The following is a 20,764-nucleotide window of genomic DNA, read 5'->3' on the forward strand; positions in this document are numbered from 1 at the left end:
CTCCCACAAGAGCTGTGCGCTCGCGGTATGCGCGGTAGATGTTAAAAAAGAAATGCATTTGTAAAAGCACCCGGAAGAGCACACCCGGGAAGAGCACACCCGCTGTGAGATGACAACCATCGAAGCAACCGGCAGCGGCCACAGCCGCGCGATAACAATACAAACAACATGGTGGTTGACGGAAGCGGCCGCGCGCGATTTACCATCGCGTCGGCGTTGCGCGGGCAACTTTTTCACGCCGGCGTCGACGCTTCCGCGTGCGCGGCAGCTTCTGCTGCTTTGAAGTTCTACCGTTCTACCTCGGTATGACGCGTGACGAGCGCGGCAGTGGGAGCAGCCTGACAACTTGCCCCAGCCAGCTGGCGCCGCCGATGTTTAGGCTTACCACGGTGGCGGATATTTGATTGGCGCTGTCCCTAGCGGCGCGGATAATGCTTTATAGTGTCGTTTTGGACCACATTATCAGCTCCTTTCCTGCACAAACGTCTTCGTTTGTGCCTTCAGTGACATCTTAAAGAGCGGTTAAAAGCGGTCGCTGGAGCTGCGCGCACCTCTTCGCGGCTGGTGACGCCGCCATGTTGCCGCCGCTGATCGCGTAGCGCGCAGCATGCGGGTGGAATTCGCGGCAGCGTCAGCGCGGCGCATTTCCGCGAGCAGAAAACGCCCCATGCGGTTCACACTGTAGACCATAACCACGGGAACGAGGGTGAAAAGCTGTCCCCACCTCGTAGCACCCCCGATTTCTCATTTCTTTGCCGCTACTGGCGGTAGATGGTTCGACTTCGATTCTAAGTCGACCCCCAACATTGGATTGTCAAATTTGAAAAAAAGGGTCGACCTACAATCGTGTAAATACGGTATGTGTGTGCGAAAGCTTGTCGTGTTTTGGGCTTCCTACATCGCAACGCGAAACGTTTTCCAGTGAAGACTAAAGAGTTGCTGCACAAGACCAATGTTCGCCCCATACTCGAGTTTGCTTGTACAGTATGGGATCCACGTTTCAAATCTGATATCGACAAACTAGAAAGAGTTCAAAACTTGGCTAGTCGCTTTGTTCTTAAAGATTACTCAAGGAATTTCAGTGTATCTACAGCTAAGCGCAGCCTAGGTTGGGATTCGCTTCAGCATCGTAGTAGAGTTTTCACAATATATTTTATAACAAAACAGAGGTAGACAGAAGCTGTTATTTAATGAGTAAGGAAATCATCGTACATACTAGCGAACACTAAACAGAGACAGAGGTAAAAGAGGCGACAAAACATGAGTCCAGGCTACATTTCACTAAGGACAGATCACTCCTGTAAAATAAAGGAATACCGTACTTACCCGATTCTAACGCGCACTTTTTTTCCGGAAAAATAGGCCAAAAAATCGCATGCGCGTTAGAATCGGATACGAAACCGAAATTGCCGAAACAGCGGAAATTTCATCCCACCCATCGCCATCGCCATTTCAAGATGGCGCCAAAGCGTCGATTTTTCGGACCATCCTCCATGTTTCGGACGCGGGAAGCATAGGCGCCTAGGCTTTTCTATCGGCGTTCACACAAATTGTCAAATCGTTCCACTTGCGTGCTTGATAACAGCAATGGCAGCAGCGGCTCTCACGCGTTGAAAACGAGCGGTCGGTGCGCCTCTAGAGATGCTCGCGGTGCGCCTCGCGGTGCGCCTCTAGAGAAGCTCGCGGGATGGGCACGCGAGGCGTGGGCCACGATCCCATCGACCATGGTTGAACGTTCGTTCAGAAGTGTGGCATCACGAACGCTCTTGACGCCACCGAGGACGAGATGTTGTGGTCAGCGGAGAGCGGCGAGGAGTGAGATGAGTGTGATTACTTCGGGAAATAAATCGCCCGCTTCTCTCGCATTTGTTTTTCTTGCTCAAGTTCCGTGCGCATTACAATAGGAGGTGCAAGCTTTTTTGTTTTTTTGCCAGGAAAATCGGGGGCGCGTTAGAATCGGGTAAGTACGGTACATTGTAGAACTGAATTTTTTAAGCATTCTTTTTTCCCCAAAAATATTAGCGAAAGGAATAAGTTACCCACAAATGTTGTGACACTTATGTCTATTGATATATTATCGTGTTCTTTGTAGTGTATCTTCGTTGAACATGCCGGGTTTTGGCTTGTCATTGTGCTTTAAGTGATATTTCTGTTCTGCCTGTATTTTGTATGAATTTCTACTTTCTCCCCCCACTGTAATGCGTTAAAAAGGCACTGTGGGTACTATGATAAATAAATAAATAAATATAATATAATATAAAGATTACACTTTTATGACCAACACTGTTTTGTCTGTTGTTCCTCCAGAAAGGACTAATTATCTCTAATTATCTTGGGAGCTAAGTGACTGACTGAAAAAATAATGGCATATTTGACATCAGTGGGGGAAAGGCAGTAAAACTGGCAAGTTTCACAGAGTTTGCTTAAAAGTGAAAAGAAGCTAAATTAAAAGAAAATTTGACCTAGATAAGTTGTTCTTGCTCATAAAATCTTGCCCTGTATATCCACATAGTATCGCATTACTGCATGTGCTCAAGGTAGCTCTGTAGCAGAGGACAATGCACCTGGCAGCAGGGAAAGCTTTCCCATACAGGTTCTCCAGCGGCAGGAGTGGGCACCTTGTGCCAGATTGTTTAGACAGCACCAGAAGGTTTGGGTTTTCTCAAAAAAAGAGGCTTTCCCAAACATGTAAGAATTCTTCACACACGGGCTATTCCTGCAATTGCCCTAACAGCTGGACGGCTGTAAATCTGCGTCTTTGTGGTTGCAGTCCAACGCAGCAGCAAAGTGTCACTGAAGGGAATTAGCCTTACCCGGTTTTCACTCATGCTATTGATTTTTTATTTGTTTACTCACAAACACGTTTGCAGTCCGCTAAACTTGGTCCTGCAGACTTGCCAGTGTATAGTCAGAGCTGATATCAGCAAAGCAACCAGGAGGGTGGCACGACTTTGTACTCCGCTTTCCGTGTTACAGGCTGTGTGCAAACAGCAACCTTGGCTGTGGCCTGGTAACGTTGCGTTGGAAAGCCAGAGAGTCGTAAAGGGAGCCAGCCAGTGGCGACGGCTGTACCGTTATCCCGCTGATCGCTCGCAGAGGCGGTGGCTGGCGAGGGCCCGGCCCCCCACGACCCAGCGCAGAGTGTCAAGTACCGGACGCTCAAAGGGCAGCTCATGTCCGGCCTGTCGTCCATCCTCGGAGCCGGTGCGCACATGACGGACGAGCAGGGGGCAGCAGTCAAGCTGTCCGCTGGCACTGGCCGCGCTGTGGTGAGCACTCCTTTTCACTCCCGCTGAAGGGGCCTTGCGTGAGGGGTGGGCATGCATATGTGCAGTATACAGTCAAACCCCTCAATAACGAAAGCCCTCAAGAACGAAATTCTCGCGGCAACGAAATATTTTCGGATCCTCGGCGAACGTCCATAGAAGCCCATGTATTTCATATCTCGCAGCAACGAAGTGTTTTTGAAAAGCGATCCCGCATTAACGAAAGTTTTAGGCAGAGGCCTGCAATTTTTTTTCACCACATGAACCATTTCGCAACTAAGAAGCGTTAAAACTGCTGCGGTACACTCATCTAACTGGTCGGGTACATTCCGCCAACTGTGCGCTGGGCGCGGCCATTGCTGTTTACATTCGGGCGGACGAATAATGATGATAGCAACAGCAATTTCTTCTGTCCGCTAAAAGCGGCGGGTTCTGAGTTTTTTTTGTTGGCAACTTGCGTGTCTTTTCACGTGATCACAACCTGTTCTGGCCTCCTCCTCCTCCTGTGACGCCGCCGCAACGAGTCTTTCTTTCTTCCTCCGTCCGCCGCGTGCACGCCAAGAGCGACCGCGTCTTGCTTGCTTCGCCCTGTTTGGTCTGCTGGGAAGATGCCGCCGCCCCTCAAAAAGCGCAAATTTCTGACACTTCAGCAGAAGTCTGCAATAATCGCCGAAGCTGCGAAAGGCAGGAAAAAGTCTGACATCGCGGAAAAGTACGGCATCCCGTGCAGCTCCCTTTCAACGATTTTGAAGTGTAAAGACAGCATCACGGCGGCACTGCAGAATGGAGCGCGCGCAGCACAGGACTGTAGCAACGCCGGTTTACGAAGACCTCGACAAAGCCCTCTTTCAGTGGTTCATGGATAAACGAGCGAACAAGCTGCCTTTGTCCGGAAGCCTACTCCAGCAGAAGGCGATTGACTTTGCTTGCATGTTGGGGCATGACAACTTCAAGGCGAGCGCCGGCTGGCTAAGCCGATTTAAGGCACGGCACTGCATCGTCGCGAAGGTGCTGTCCGGGGAGTCGGCGAGTGTCGACGCTGAAGCCGCATCATCCTGGATGCAGGAAAGTTGCGAAGAGATCCTGCAGGAATATGAGCCCTGCGACATTTATAATGCAGATGAAACTGGGTTCTTTTACGAGATGTTGCCGTCGAAGACGCTCGACCTGAAGGGCCAAAAATGCCATGGTGGCAAGCTCAGCAAAAAGCGGGTCACCATCCTCTTGTGCTCCAGTATGGACGGCTCTGACAAGCGTCCGCTTCTTGTGATCGGCCGGAGCAAGAAGCCACGGTGTTTCAAAGGCAGCAAAAGGCTGCCGGTTGAGTACACGTCGAACCAGAAAGCGTGGATGACGCGCGGGTTATTCACCCGCTGGCTGGAAGCCTTCGACGCAGACATGCGTAAGCAGGGCAGATCCGTCTGCCTTTATCTGGACAATTGTAGTGCCCACCACGTCGAAGAAATTTCCCTGACCAACGTGCGGGTAATTTTTTTCCCTCCTAACTGTACGTCGGTCATCCAACCACTGGACCAAGGGGTCATCAAGAGTGTTAAGGCTGCCTACCGTGGAAGGCTCATCCGAAAGATGTTGTTCAACATGGAAAGGCAGCGGCCAACAGAAATTAACCTCTACATGGCACTGGAAATGCTCGCCGCTGCGTGGAGTGCTACTTCATCGTCCGTGATCGAAAACTGCTTCAGGCATGCCGGCTTTGGTCGCCCTGCATCGGCAGCTTCGCCAGCGCCGGAAGGGAATGTTCACGGAAGCAGTGCTGATCTCCAGCCACTTACGGAGGCCTGGGACGCGCTTCGCAGTGCAGGTGATTCGGTGCCTGACATCGTTGAGCTGGAGGACTTTTTGTGTGCGGACGCCGACGTGATCGTGCACGAAGAGTTCACCGATGACGCCATCATCGACAGTGTGCGCCCGGGGCGGGACACTGACGACGAGGACGACGAGGATGGCGAACGCGAAGAAAAAAGGCAAGTCAATCCGCGAGATGTGCTTGACGCATTCGACGTCATCCGGAATTTTCTCGGCGAGAATGAAGACGACGAAGCAATGGGCAGTTTATCAAGCTGTGAGGCGCGCGTAGTGAAGCTCCTGCAGAGCAAGGCGAAGCAGACCAAGATCAGTGACTATTTTCATTAAATTTTGGTTGTGGAAAGCGATGAGCGTGTTTTTTAGTGCGTTTTCGCGATACTCTCATTAAATTTTGGTTCTGAAAAGCAATGAGTGTGCTCATTTGTTCGTTTTCGCGATAGCGAAATTCCCGCGAGAACGAAAAAAATGCAATTCCCCGGCGGTTTCGTTATTGAGGGGTTCGACTGTACATACATGAGAGCCTCATTTTGCCGTGTTTGCTCAAATGTACGCCGATGTTGTTTGCCGTGTGTGAACGTGGATGGTTCAGCTTCGATGCAAGTGGCATGGTTTGCCCGGGGGAGGCCCAGCGGCCCCACTAGCACCCGAGGCTCATGCTCGCCACACTCCGCGGTGGCTGAGCAGCGGGGGCGTGGTCTCCACCGCTGCACGGGCGAACCTTGCACTGTCCACGCTTCCCGAGTCTCGCAGTCCCACACTGTATCAGTGCTCATTCCTAGTAGCTGGCGCACAGCAATGTGTGCAGGGTTGGGCATGCCGTTGCTATGAAGGGCACAAACTGTAGTGAAGGAAGCCACTGAGATGAACAGGCAGGGAAAGATGAGTACTTAATAAGAGAAAAAAGAGCTCTCCTGGAAACAACTGCTCTACTGGTGTGCATCAATAAACCCGCAACGACTGTCCTGTGAATTGTTATACTGCAATTGTAAGTTTTGACCCTGATAGTAAGCCAGAACATGTCGCATTTCAAGCGATTTGCCTCCTTATTTCTTGCATTATGTTATATGTTGCGCAATAAATTTGCAGTTTTTGTGCCTCCAGGTGGTCAAATCAAACAAAATACAACAATTATGTTCATATTCGAAAGATGTTCAATTCAACTCGAACGTTGTTTTAATATTCGAATTCGCTTCGAACTGAAAAAAAAAAAAATGACACTCGCCCCTAAGAAAAACATTGACCTTATCTACCAAGTAATTCTGGCGGTAGATTTACCAGAGAACAAAACACTTCGTAATTGTATACCCAATCAAAAGCGAAATACTTGTTTAAGCATTTTCATTCTAACTTTTTGTCTTCTGCTTTACAGGAAAGTTTAGCTCGAAATGATCAACAGGGCTGCAGGCATCTCAGCTATGCCAAATCTGATTATTACTGAAAGCTACATAAGGCTACATATTACAAGATTACTGAAGGCTACATAAATTGGCACCTTCATTGGAAGCAAGAGAGCTGCGGCGCTTCTGAAACATTCATTTGTTTTCTTTGACTTCATCAGTGACCTGCATCTATTCTTTTGTTTATGTCACCTGACCAGACTATGCCGTCACACCATCGGTTCTATAAGCCCTCAATTCGCATAGGTATATTGTCAAAACGTTTGTCATGTGTTCTTAACCACTTCTGGTGTAAGGTCCCTGGTGGTGGCAATAGGTACCTGTGTTCACGCTTGTGGTTTTCCTACCTTATTTTACAAAAGCTATGCACAAGAGGGTTGTCTTTGGTTTTGAGGTGGGCTAATCTGTTGATCTAAACCAACTTGCACAGCCACAAAAATCCACACTATAAACAAAACATGCACAAATCCAGGCATATCACAAGCTACCTTTCAATCTTTTTGTTTATCATTACTCTTAGAACATTTCTTATACAGCCAACACAAAAATGTAGGAGACTAATACGTTTCTATTAGAATTTTCCCTTCACGAAAAAAAGAGGCACGGGGCAATGAATTCAAGCTTGTTGAAATTTTGAACGGACCAGTGCTTGTGGCTCTTTCTTATTAATTAAGCGAAGTGCACATTCCGGGAAGAGGGGCCTCGCCTCACGGCCAGGCCCGCCTGCTGGGCTGAGTGGCTGTGGGCAGTGCTCCCTTCCCTGGGTGAGCCTGCACGGCAGCGGCAGTGCACATGGGAGGCTGCCATCCGGCCGCGTACCGGCTAGCTCAGTACTAGGGCACAAAGGGCAGCCCCAGGAAGCGTGGTGGTGAACGCACCCCAGCTCGACTCTCGAGATTTGTGAGTTGTTGGTGGAGGCTACGAATGCACAAGTGTGGTAGTGTTCTGTGCTTGCTGTTGACGGGAAGCATGTGGCAGAGGTTAGAGCCCGCCTGTGCGCTGTCAGAGCGAGCCTCGTCTGCCCCGGTTGCAGAGTGCGCAGTCGACGGCCGATGAGGCCCTGCAGCAGCACCTGGCCGCCGTTGCCGAGCACGCCGTGCCCCCGGAGCGGGCCGCAGAGGCCCACGTCGCCCTGGCCCTCTTCTGCGGCGGCTCCTTGCAGGCGGCAGAGGCAGGTGCGCACTGCTCTGCGGGCAGCCTTCCTCCTTCCCTTAGCATCGCCAGCCCTGTGGCAGCTGCCTGCCATGTGGAGCGTGTCACTGGGAATTCCGAGCCAAGCTGTGCTGACGTTGTGCAGTTAATTGAATGCCATCATAACGAGACTGCCCGTGACAAAATTGCAGATGCAGCGAGCAGCTTGATGTTGCCCCTGGGGAAGGCTGTGTAATCAGCCTTTTGTTTCAACCAAGCTCTAGTTGCCTGGCTATAATGGGCCGTTTTGGTTCCAAAATCAAAATGCACGCGAATTTTGCGACATTGTCCACCACAGATTTGAGGTGGTGCGCAATGCATTGACTGCGTCTAACTGTTCAACGTTGCCACCACAGACGCTCTCGCAATGGCTGCTAACCCGGGTCATGCGCATGGTTTCACTGTACTCGGGAAGCCACTGACGCTTCCAGGTCTTGGTTGCCCAGAGCATCGGGAACGCCCGTACCATCCGATGACATTAGTGTCACTTGTTGGACACTATCAGTCGGTGGGGAGGCATGGTAGCCGCATTTTTTGTTGGTGTTCCTAGCTGTCGTGGTTTCATTTTCGGAGCACCCCTGTTCTATTTTTTACCGCTGATGCGGGATATGAGGGAACCTAATGAAGAAAGGGCAAAAGCTGAAAACGAATATGGGAGAGGGGGCACACAATAGCAATTTGGACGACACAAATAAAGGTGGTGAAAGATTTAGACATATCAGAAGAACTGCGAGTTGGGCTTGTTGGTATAGGTTCATAATGGTAAACAGCGCAAAAACAAAACTTAGACAGGAAAGACAACGGGACGAAGCGCTACTAGCAACTGAAACGTTTAATCGTCAAAACACACAAATGTATACACACAATCTAAGCCACTGCCAACACAAAAGTACAGTACAATCTACAATCTTGTACAGTCACAGGGAACAACCACCAAAAACACTGCATACAACCAAACCGCAAGTGTTCATACTCCGAAAGATGCACGGTACACTTTATCAGCCCTTATCCAAGAAAGCAAACTCGGCATCTGATAGCAAGGCAGAAGGTTGGCTGACACATGTTTTTTCCTCTTTTTTGATACAAAATGCTTCCATTATCTCTCTTGTTGCTGAAATTAGACATTTCAGTGGTTGCGCTGTCAATGATCCAAGGTAGCGCACAGTCTGTCACTGAGGCCGTTGCCCGGAGTGCGAAGGGAAGCGTAAAAAGGGTGAGAGCAGCAGCAGGATCTGAGGCCTGTTCACCACGTCTTGCACCGCTGTGCTGGGGCCATGAAGACGGTGTAAATTTGCTGGGAGGCAGACGATGGAAAGGGAGCCGTAAGCAGCAAACCTGCTGGAAAGATGAGTGACTGCAGAAAAGCAGGTGCTTGCAGTGAAAGCGAGGGATGTGGCAATCTAACAGTGCTGCCGCTTCTGGCCAGGTGCGCTATTTGTGCCTTCTGTTGGTGCATATATAATGCAGTTAAACCTCATTAGAACGAAATTGAAGGGGCGCTGCAGTTTGCTCATTATAACCAATATTTCATTATAGCCACAGCAGGCATTAACTGCAAATATTGTGCACTGCATTTACCCAAAACAAATAGCGGGTGCAATCGGATCTCGCTGCATGGTGGTATGCACAACAAAATAACTGCATTCCGGACATAAAAAGGAACAGCCATGCACCTACCTTATTTCAAACTTGTATTTCAAATAGACTTCGCTGCAAAGGCATCCATAATTGGACATTTCCGATGCAGGGGTGGAACAGCTGCGCCATTTGCGCTATTGAGCGCCGAATTCGTTTATCTGCGCCATTGTGCGCCGATCTGCCCCTGCTGTGCCAAACTAGTTTATCAGCGCCGTCCTGTGCCGCAGTGCCCCAATAGACCAGCGAGATACGACTCCCGTGATGCCCAAAAATTTGGCTGAAGCATCATGTTTTCAGTTTCGTCAAGGCGACTATGGTTTGGCTTTGCCGCAAGTCCACAGGCACTATACCTGGACAGGTTAAGAATGGCTTATCTAGTGTATCACTCTGCTGAGGCAATGGACCCGGATGTCAACGCATGCATGTGTTTGGAGACGAGATTGCACACAAAGCGTAACATCTTTTTTACACCTAATTTTGCGTTGTCACGGCAGGAATTCATACGCAGGTTAACAAGCTCAAGAAATCGCGAAAATGTCTCGTGTCACGTTTAACACAACCGCAGTAAGGCACTTCTTGCGCCACGCAGATTAACGGCCAGCTGTTGTGATGAGGCGTAGCTTCCGTGGTCTGCCTTCTCTTCGGACTTCCGCGTTGCTTTTGCACGGTTTTGTGTGCTGGTGGCGGCCACTGTGCCGCAGTCAGTGGAACCGCAGGCAGATGGAATAAATAAAATGGCAGCAGCTTAGCTCAGCTAAGCCTGGATATTGAAACCAAAAGCGTGGTTTAAGGGCCAGACATGTGCACAGCGTTTCTTTCCCTCTCCAAAACCGATCCTGTAGCCTTCAAGCAGGCTCCTGACCACCACCAGACTGGTCTCCGCAGAGGAGCAATGCATGTGGATACGCGTCACTTTCTGCGCTAGTGCCTGGCCCGTTAGCCTGGTCCGCTTCGGGTGTTTTGCGAGCCGAATGGCTGGCGAGCCAAATGCACTTATACTCCAACTTTTCCAGTAGAGTGGCACGCAGTCGGCGATGGCACGTCAGCTAGGCTGCGCCAACGGCGCTTTCTTCCTCTGTACGCTCCAGCTGAGCTGGCGCAGTGTAGCCAGCCTGCCCTCTGGCGTTATAGCGCATGTGCAGAAGGTTTTGCGATTAGTGCGTGAACTGTTGTGAAATTCACGAAATGCTCGTGCGGAGTGGACGTGTGCTACCTCGGCCCGTGCCGCTGGAATACGCCGAGCTCCACCGAACGTGACTGCAGTTCTATGACGGTGGAGTATAGAAGTTCCCGCATTTGCCAACGTAACGTAACCGTGCCACGCTTGTCCATGCGCCTACGATATGTTGGAGTATAAACACGCCTTTAGTCTCCGACGCTAGCTTCGCGCACTTGGCAGTTTAGACCCTCTCCAGTGAAGCATCTAAGCGGGCAGGATCCGTGCGCTGGTCAGACACTGGCTGCCGACGACGATTAATCAAAATCCTCCCACTCCCACGCAGTGCTCGGGGAAGACGGCCTGGCCCGACCCAGCTGCAAAGAGCCCGTGCGGCGGCATATTTCTCCAGGCAGTGTAGTGGGAGTCGAGCTGTGTTAAAGCAGAACAAAAAGGACAACGCCAGCCGTACTGCTTCACAAAGTTTGAGGCTAACCCAGTAAAAGGTGGCTTCAAACTGAAGTACATAATTAAATTTGGGCACAGTTTAGCTTAGTGTTTGCTAAATGCAGCAATGGATAATTGCTGCACCGCAAATGCTGTGAAGTGGTGTTACATCTGCTCTAAAGGGCCTTTTTGGCTGCTCTGAACTTCCTCCAAAAGGCCTTTGTGGCCGCTCCCAAACCCATGTACCCCGTCCCACCCCTGTGATGCGAACAATGGCGCGCTCAGTTTCATGCCTGCTGTGGCGGCTTTTATCATGGCCGCCTTCTGGTCTAGCCAGTCTAGCGTTATAGTATTTTGCGGTCCCTTCGTGCCTGGCGCAGCACGATGAAAGATAAGGCTGGAGCACTGGCAAAAAGAATGCGCGCACCTTCAACAACACGGTTCCCGGGGCGCACCTTGCTGGCCGAGTGGCAGCAGTTGCAGGTGTGCCTGGCTGCGCATGCCTCGTGCATGTGCTGCGTGCCGTGTGCTTCGTGGGTGCAGTGCATGCATGCAGTGCAAGCAGTTCACAACTGCTAAGTACATTGCGCACCGTCTCAAATCCACTTGCACACTGTCATGGAATTGGCTAGAGATTTTATTTCCTTATTAAATTTGTTCGCTATACCCTGCAGTGGGCAAATTTTGCTTCGTTAAAACAAGCTTCTAAATGCGCATTGGTTTCTGTTGGTGCCTTAATGAGGAATTGCGATGTGCTCGTTACGTCCATTGTTTCATTATAACCTGTCTAATTATAACGAGGTATCACCCTATTTTTAGTGGGTGACCACTCACTGGCATTTGCTGTGAGCGAACTGTGGGGCCCTTGTGGTTCTAACGAGGCGTAACACTATTGCTGCTGAATCTGTCATCGGCGTTGCCTGTGCTTTGCTCGTGCCAGCGACATCTGGGGAAGATCGGTGCCACAGTGCTAGTGGCTACAGCTGGCAGCCTTGCCCTCGTGTCTTTTGTTAGCAGTGTAAGGGGTAAGGGGGCTCGTTGTGCAGTGAAGCGTGCCAGCGTGGGCCGTGGGCGGAGTGGCGAGCGGGGGAGTCGCGCATGCAGGGTCTCACTGTGCAGGTGGTGGTGCGGCCAGCAGCCTGAGCCGGCTCGGGGACTGCCCGCGGCTCATGGTGGACTCGGTGCTGACAGCCATGCGGCTGGGCCATGGCCGCGCACCCGACATGTTCCCCCGACTGCTGCAGCTGCTCCAGCGGCACCCGTCCTGCAGCGACGCCTTCGCGGCACAGGTGCCGGGGGGGGGGGCGTGTTCATCCGAAGAAAGGCCCTGTTCTGGTAGCTTAGGAACGATGCCAGTGGCCTTGGAAGCAGCTGAGCCGAATGTCTGCTTGCGTAGGTTTGCGGCTGCAGTTGCTTCATATAATCTTCTTGTACCAAGTACTGAAGCTTTTCTGAGAAACTGTGGAATTTAGTTTTCGAACTAGGCGACCGAGGAAGAACAGCTAATTGGCGCGTGACTAGTAAAGCCTAGCAGCATCATAAGCACTCCTGAAGTTCCAGTTTTTGTTGTGGGAATTGGAACTTTGCTTGATTCGGCAGTATTTGGTTTGATCCAGAGCTACTTGAACAGACTGGTTATTAAGTTTGTACTTGCTTGGAGAGCAAAATCACCATTTGCACAGGCTTAGGTTTTTAAAATTGTGGTCTGCTTGTTTTGTTTATGTTTGGCTCCCATCTGCATCCCTGCGTCTCGTCGGGAAAGCCACGGCTGCTTTAGCTGATGGCCTGGGCCAGGCTCACATTTTAAAAGGGGACCGTTGTTGTGCACACGATGTACATAGTTTCAGGTATGCAGCAGTGGCACGCTCTCTTCAAGTGCACTTAAAACATTGACCAGCAGAAACTTGGTGGGTATTTCGGTTATTTGGGTTCGACCTAGTTGGTAATTCATTATAAGATTTGCAAGCGCGAATCAGGGGACAAACGGGACAGAGTACAAGCATGAATTTCGAACTGAAATTATATTTACAATACGACATATATAAATGCGACAGTGCCAACAAAAAAAGAAAAACAAAACAAGAGAGAGTGTCATTATATGGTGGTCATGATATGGTTTGCCATGATATGGCAGTCCATCCCTGGGTGATACGGACATTAAAGCCGTGCTGTGGTGGGTGCCGCCCCCGCAGTGCCCCAGGGTGCCCTGCTGGATGTTCCTGCGCTGGATCAACCAGGTGCTCGCCCTGCTGGACAAGCAGGTCGGGCCGTGCCTCTTCGACCTCGTCGACTGCGTCGCCCGCCACTACCCCAATGTGAGCACGGGTGCCTTGCATTGTCGTCCGTACCAAGCAGTCTGCACATACCCCCTGTTGTACGTGTGCATTGAACTCCCGGTCACGGGCACATTCGGTACAGTGCGCTGCAAGGGTCCCTGACAGGGTGGATACGGCGGCGATGATGACTTCTTGCGGGCACTGCCGTGCTACGTGAGGAGGGGTCGGCATCGCTTCGATGGCCTTCAACACCTGCTGCTTGCACACTAGCGTGGGGGGCAGTCGCAATGCAGCCGCGCGCAGCATGCAGGTGGTATTCGCAACGGCGTGTTCTCATGAGCAGAAAACGCTCCATGCAATTCACACTTCAACATAATCAACGCGCAGTTGGCGCAGGCAACACGGCAAGGCGACAACAGGGTAACTAGGGCACGGGGCATAGACCTCAGAAGCGAGGAATGCGGAGAAGGCAAAATGGCGGAGGTGTTCACCGTCAGAAATGAGGGAACGCTTGATTGCCGTGGTTTATTCAAAAAGTGTAATACTAAAAAGGAAGCGAGAGGCACCCGAGCTGCAGCCAGCGGAAACGAAAGGTACAGAGAGAAGAGATTGCAGCGGGAGATAAAAGAAGGGAGGGAGAAAGACCAGGCGTCGAGAGGGCAAAACGTTCTGTTCGTGCGGAACAGCACCTCTCCTGCCACGAAGAGGATTACCGTCAGCAGGGGAGGACTAATGCTTTTGTGCCCGCGCGCAACCAAGGCCACATGGCTGCACCAACACTCCCGCCTCCTGTCTACGCCGCAGTCGTCTGCTCGCAGCTCGCGTGTTCGTATCACCCGCACCGTAGTGATAAATGCGTACGGATCATCCCAATTGTTTTACATTGCATACAATGCATTTTCGCCGGGGAATTTTGAAAATTCGTATCACAATGAAATTCGTATCAACCGAGTTCTTATCACCGAGATTCCACTGTATTGCAGCTAAATGCTCCTACAAAGCTGCTGTGTGCAGCCGGTTCAGCACACAGCCGATTTAGGAATTCTGTGGCGCTGGCCTTTCACAGTTGATGACAGAACGGCGTCGTGCACAAGCGAAAGACAAAGTTGGCGGGGGGTGGGGGGCGCCTTCTAAGATTTACCCCAAAACAGAAATTGCAATAGACTACGCCCCATAACTTCATTAACTGTGGTATAAACGTGCTTAACTTCACAGAAATACGTTTACTACAGTCATCTGGAATCGTTCACAGAATAAATATCGCACGGTAGTAGAACGTTATTGTTTGTCGTGGAAAAGCATTGCTTTATAAGTCTTGCAATGGTTGCTGGAAAGTTGTTTATGGTTTTTTTTTTTTTCAAAAAACAATACCTGCGTGGCTGAAGGACAGCAGACAGGAGGGCGCCATAACCGTGCCCTCAGTTCCACAACAGAATGCTGTGGTCGAGTTTTACAAGCTGCCACCTACACTTGAACAATCATGCACTCCTCCGTCTAACAACGGCGATGGTTTTATTGCAAAGCTTTCTCGTGTGGGTTTCCCTGGTTGCCCTCTGGATTTAAACTTTGACTAGTTGAGCTTTGGATTTGACCAGCACGCAGTTTGGTCTTTTGATCGCAGCGTCTTTCACTTTGACCCTTCCCCATTCTATCTCGCACGAAGAAAGCTTCGTGTTAAACCGTTGCCATCGTTAGGCGGAGAGTGGCATGACTTTGCTGTTTAATTCTGCACTTCCATGACCCCTCTCTAACAACTAACCGCTTCCGCCGTGTCGGAAATGCGTCTGTGCCGGAGGACTCCGGCTGATGCACCCCTATTTGAGGCAACTAGTCGCACGTTTTTGGCTTCTTCCCGAGGCATTACGCGGTTTTTTTAGGTACTCTGCCAAGAATACTTAGACAATAAGAAACACTTGCTGAAGTTATTACTGCCACCTTCTTTAGCTATCGGTGCCAGCCTTTATTCCACGCATGTGGCAAAATGGGAAGGGGAGGAGGGATGGTTGGTTGCTTAGGCTGTTGGGTGGTTGAATAACTTTGGCCCTTGATAAAATGACCACTGCAAACGTGGGAGTTCCGCTTCAGCTCTCAGGCTCCCATGCTGTCCCTCAAGAAAACTGAAGGCACAAAGCTCACGGTTACCCTAAGCAAATAGCTGGCGAAATTGGATGTCGCTGCATGGCACTGCACAACGGGATAACCACATTCTGGGAATAAAAAGGAACATCCGCATGCCTATGTCATTGCAATTCAAAAAAAGTAACTCTTGTTTCATACCGACTTTGCTGCAACGAAGTCTGTAATCGGATATTGATGCATCTTTTTGATGCGAACGATGGCTCAGACATCTTCGTGCAGGATGTGACGCCGTTTATCGTAGCCGCCTTTTGGTCTTGTGCCCTTTCCCTTTTTTCACTTCCCGCCTGGCACATTCATGCGGCTCAAATCGCACGCGTAGGACTGTGAAAACCGCAACTGGAGCGCTCAACAAAATGCGCACAACTTCAACCATGTGGCTCCCGCGGCGCACGGTTGCGAATTGCACAGTTGCAGGCGAGCATGCCGCATTGGGATGAAATGTGTTAAGTGCGAACACTCCAGTGCTGCGTGCACGCGCTTACCCCTTGGCGGTCCGTTGTCAGGCCCTGCCCCAAAACGCAACACAGCCGTCGCAGTCCGCGGTTGGGGCACGCCCGACTTGGCTGTCCAAAGATAAATTTCACGCTTTTTCTCATTGCAATGCGGGTGCGTTCGGTGTATGTGTGATGCGCCATCTGTTGAGAGATAAGTGAACTTTGTTTGTTGAAGTTTTCTCCTACTTGCACGAGGGTGCATCACAACGTTCAGCATGGGCCTTCTGGATTCCAGAGCGTTTTTGTGTGTGCGCTGTTTGCAGAGAAGCATGGCTGCTTTCTCATCGCGTGTGTTTTACGGTGGTGCACTTAGCAAAAGCAATGAAAGGGAGAGAATTGCGTGCCTCCATCAGTTAGTGATGACCATAGGCGTGCGCAGGGTTCTCGATTAGGGGGGGGGGGGGGGGGGGGCAAGGCCTTACCCCTCGGGAACTGTCGACCTTCTCCCAAGGAAGGCCTAACGGTCAGAACGCAGTGGAAAGACGAGGAATTGTTATAACGTTTTTATTTCAATGAAATGGAATTGCAACACATACAAAATATTTCTGGGCAGAAGTTTTCACTTTCATGTGTAACATCGGCAAAGGGGGCAGGTCCCAGGGTGGATACGGCATCAGTTTCACAACGCGCTGCCGAAAGAACTTCCATTCTCCTTAAAGCAGGGAAACATATGACATGCGCACATCTGTCTTTTGTAAACTGCAACGTGGTTCCCGTGCGTACCGCTCAAACACTAGCTTTTGAAATTCGTAAAAATTTAAGAATGTAATATTGCCTGCTCTGAAACTCTTTTTACGTGGCTATTTTGCTCAGTACTAGGCACGTTATTGGCGAGGAAAAGTAGGAGGAGAACAAGCTCCGCAGTAGCTGGAAATATGAAAAAGAAGTGATAACGTGTTTCTCACAGCGACCTTTTAGTCCCCGCATTTCCGGGGCTGAAAGTAAGCTTCTTTTGGAAGGTAACATGAGGGTTCTTCGGCTGCCATGATCGTGAAAACACACGCGTGGTCATAACCCTACGGGACAGTTTCAATTGAGTTAAGGCATGGGGCATATTTGGCACCCCCCCTCCAGATTATTAGGGGGGTGTGGGCCGCCCCCCCTACCCCCCCTATGCGCACGCCTATGGGGATGACAGTAATTCGACAGAAACAAATGACAAAGACCACGACGGCGGTGGAGACAGCACCGTGCAGATCATTACTCTGTGAGCTACACATTTTGCAGGGGTGAGACAGCTGCGCATATTGCGCACTTTTGATACAAATCTACTTTCCTGTGCCAGGCTGCTCAAAAGCTTGGAAATTGCAAAAATTGTGCCAAACTGCTCCAAAACAGTCTGAGAGCCAAGGATTTTAACTCTGCCCCCATGGAAAACAATTGCAAAGTCCTGTAGAAAAAACACGTATGTGTACTCAGGCGACAAACTACTGGTGAAAATTGATAAAAAGACGGCAATTTTTGGAGCGCCGTATCTCCAGAACGACATTACTGGGCGCCGCCATCTTGGTGTGGTGAATATTGAAAACATGGCCGTCGGGCGAAGCAGTTGCTCGTGGTTCAGGCAGAGTGTTCTTAGCCGATTTCTACTGTGGTTTTGGTTATGGGGGTGGCTGGCTTTTCATTGTCTTTTGATCTGTTGAGGGAAGTTGCGTGACTCGAAGAACGGGAGTTCATCCAAAACAACGTGAATTCGCCGTGTTTCGGCCTCGAGTGAGAGGCGTGGTGCGTGCTTGAAGTGAAATTGTGGACTCATTGTGGTGTTATAATAAAACGCTTAGTTATTGCTGCCTTTGACAGCGAGCTTGCGAGTGGCGGAAATGGGACGATCGACACTGCAGAAGTGCCGGCGCACGCTACATCGGCGCAAAATGTTCAAGCAGTGGCTGATAGCGGTACAGGCCATTATTGCACGCTAGTACTGATGGTTCACCTATCGGAAGTGAAATTTAATGCCAAGAGGGAGGTGGCTAAACGTACCAATGTTATTCAAATTGCGATCGTAGTGAATGCGCACCTTGGGGATTGAAATGGGAGGGCTGATGGGGTGCAAAGATTGTCGCCTCGCTTTGCGCAACTTTTGCCATGCCTCTACAATTGTGTGTAAAGCCGAGTGTGGGATTACAAAAATAATAATTTCAGCGTTCACATGATAATGAAAAGGCCTTACGATTGCTTAGTTTTTCGATTCTATGTTTTCAACAGCACTCCATGCTATCTATGCAAAGAGCCTAAGAATTTATTAATGGCTTGTAAAAAGGTAGTGCAGTTCGTGCCTTGTGATACTCTAGTAGAAAAAACTTAATTGAAAGGCTGTTTCAGTGTTATGTACGTTCAAAACCCATTACAAGTGCCCTCCCCCCATTTCCCCGAATTGCCAAAAATTTGATTTTTAGGCTCCTAAGGTGACATAATAAATGTCTGCTCCAAATCAAGGTTCTTCTGCTCCAAAATCGAGATTTCGCTGCTCCAAAAACTGCTCCCAAATCTGATTCAGCTGTCTCACCCCTGATTTTGTCGAAAGACAAATGGTGGCGAAAGCTTTTTCCTTGTCAGTAGTTTTATTTGTAGATGCACGCAGCCACAGAATCATGTGGAGAAAGAGCGGCGAAACCTGCAGTACAGCCGCCACCTCGTCTAACAGCCAAGAAGTGGGGCCCGTCTGCATGCATGGAGTGTGAGGAACGGCTAGACGGGACGCGCCATTTCACCTGCGAGCTCCCAGGCCGAAGCAGCAGGGGCTGTGCGGTTTGCAGTGATAGAAAAGGAGGGAAACTGGGCTTCTCTGCAACACCTGCAGTAACCACCCTGGGAGAATGCTTCGGGCAGTTTCACACGCTGCTCAAATGTCATTAAAGGAGTTGCAAGCAGACTGCAAGAAAAAAAAAATAAATATCCTGTCAGTTTTTCTTTCACAGTTTGTGTTTTTCTTCGTGGCACCAGAAACTGGCAAAATAGTTGCGAACCGAAATGGCAAGAAAGTGGGTACAAGTTGCGGACCACAGAGGGTTAAGTTTTGAGTGTGCTGCCTTGGTGTGAATCCCCAACAGTAAAATGCTTATGTATAAATTGGAGGCAATTCAAAATCCAGCAGTGCGCTTTGTTGCTAACTCGCATTATTGTTCCAAGCTTAAAACACTCTGTCTCATGGGACGCTCTCAAACGCTGGCACAGTTTTCTTCTAGGTGTTTATTTTTGAAACATTGTATGCGAGGAGCCTGGAGTGGATCAACAATCAGTACCTTCAGCCCACCAAGTAGATATCTAGAAGACAGAATAACCACAAGGAAATTGAAGGTTCATCCCACCCATTCATTCCAAGTGTAATTTTTTCCAAAAAGTAGTAAAGAGTGCTACGCCCTGCCAGGCACCTGTTAAGTCCCCTCCCAAAATGAAGTTTCATCTGCCGTCTGGCAGCACTTGTGTACAAGTGCCACATAGCCTGTAGCTGCTTTCATTGGGTGTCCCACTATAAACTGCAGTTTTCGCTGCAGCCTGTGTATGATGCTGTAATCATGGCAGGCACTGTATTTTCGTTTTTTTTTTTTTTATTGTTGTTATATCGTGTCTTGAACTTTTCTTAAAATTATGTATAGCAGCTCTTACAGCAGTGGCTTGGGAGAATGTAGGCATGTTGATAAGTAAATAAATAAGCTAGTAAACAAGGCTGCAGTGCCCCAACTCTCTGCTGGTGTTGCAAAGTCAGAGGCAAAAGGAAAACTATGAAGCCAGCAGGTGCGTATTGGATGCGTGCGATCGGGGTGCACGTGCTATCATCTTCAGCTCCTTTGTAGCGATTGTTGCCACTGGGGACGCGACAACGTGGCCAGCAGCATGGAAGAAGTTGGATTGAATGCTGAAATTCCTGAGCTTTCCACGTGAACCGTCAACCAAAATGAGTTCAAAATAATGTTTCGGTTATGTTTTCGAGCCAGCCAAAAAGATTGCCCAACACCCTGGCCTGGGAACGCGGCGTGTGCTCCAGGGGAGGTTATCCCACAGTGCAGTCATCGTGGGGAGCTCCCCAGTGGGGGGAGGAGGCAGCGGCCCCCGTGGTAGCCATCCTGCCCCTGCTCCCGTTGGTGCCCGCGTCCATTCCACATCGCCCCTGGAGGCGGGGAAGTGGGTGTTCGTGCATGAGCACGCGGCCTCTCGTTCCCTTGTTCCAGGCTCTGGTGTACCCGTTCCGTGTGAGCTCCAGTGCCTACACGTTTGAGTGCCCAGAGACGCAGAGCGCCTGCAGGGCGTTTGTGGGCCGGTGAGTGGTGTTCTGGGGCTGCAGCGGGAGAGGGGGCTGCAGGGTTCCTTCCTTTCCTCCTGGCAGCCTGCAGCAGAGCATGAACGAGGTCCCCCTGGTCAACGACTTCATCGCCGCCCTCGAGCTCCTGCAGTTCCCGGACATTGTGTTCAAGGTCAGACTCCTCCTCCCCCCCAATGGGGAAGCATGCCTCACTCGTGTAACAACTCTCTGAGCTCATCTGTTCCACAAGTGGCCCTTTTGCACTTGTTTCAATGGGGACTAGCTACAGTTGGATCACACATCCTGCGACGAAATTGACGGCACGCGCAAAAATTCGCTGTGGTTAAATCTGCCCCAACACACAACAAAAGTGCAAGGAATATACGATCCGTATCACTGACCACATGATACAATTTTTAGAAAAAGGATTGATGTGCAACTGCGGTCTGTTTATTTCGATAACACATTTGGTACCGGTGGTTATCAAACTGTTTTTCACCTGCACCTAAAGTGCACATTACCAAGGGGACAAAGGCAGTCACAAAACATATTGCATTCAACAAGGCGCATCTGCCGAGCTGATTACTTGCAGATAGCTGTTGGGTCGTTGCGAGCCCCCCCTCACTGTTGTGCAGGAGCGGAGGCCATTACCTTATCGTCTGGCTGGGCGCGTTGGCGTCTGACCGTGGAAGG

General features: G+C 50.2%; 1 protein-coding gene across 6 annotated transcripts in view; it reads left to right on the forward strand.

Annotated features, from left to right (window-relative positions):
- The window catches only part of LOC144168766 (DNA-dependent protein kinase catalytic subunit-like), a 477,503-nt gene that overhangs the window by 368,282 nt on the left and 88,457 nt on the right, over positions 1–20,764 (forward strand). For 5 of the 6 annotated variants that reach the window (XM_077697734.1, XM_077697729.1, XM_077697733.1 and 2 more), the window contains 6 exons: positions 3,097–3,269; positions 7,524–7,665; positions 12,027–12,211; positions 13,115–13,237; positions 20,001–20,089; positions 20,156–20,243. In XM_077697734.1, the coding sequence (XP_077553860.1) occupies positions 3,097–3,269; positions 7,524–7,665; positions 12,027–12,211; positions 13,115–13,237; positions 20,001–20,089; positions 20,156–20,243 (800 nt within the window). The remainder of the gene's footprint in view (positions 1–3,096; positions 3,270–7,523; positions 7,666–12,026; positions 12,212–13,114; positions 13,238–20,000; positions 20,090–20,155; positions 20,244–20,764) is intronic. The other variant, XM_077697730.1, reaches the window with a different exon arrangement.

This window comes from Haemaphysalis longicornis, unplaced genomic scaffold, assembly GCF_048455015.1.
Source record: "Haemaphysalis longicornis isolate Haplotype H1 unplaced genomic scaffold, Haemaphysalis longicornis Haplotype H1 scaffold_2, whole genome shotgun sequence".
In the NCBI taxonomy this organism is placed as follows: domain Eukaryota; kingdom Metazoa; phylum Arthropoda; class Arachnida; order Ixodida; family Ixodidae; genus Haemaphysalis; species Haemaphysalis longicornis.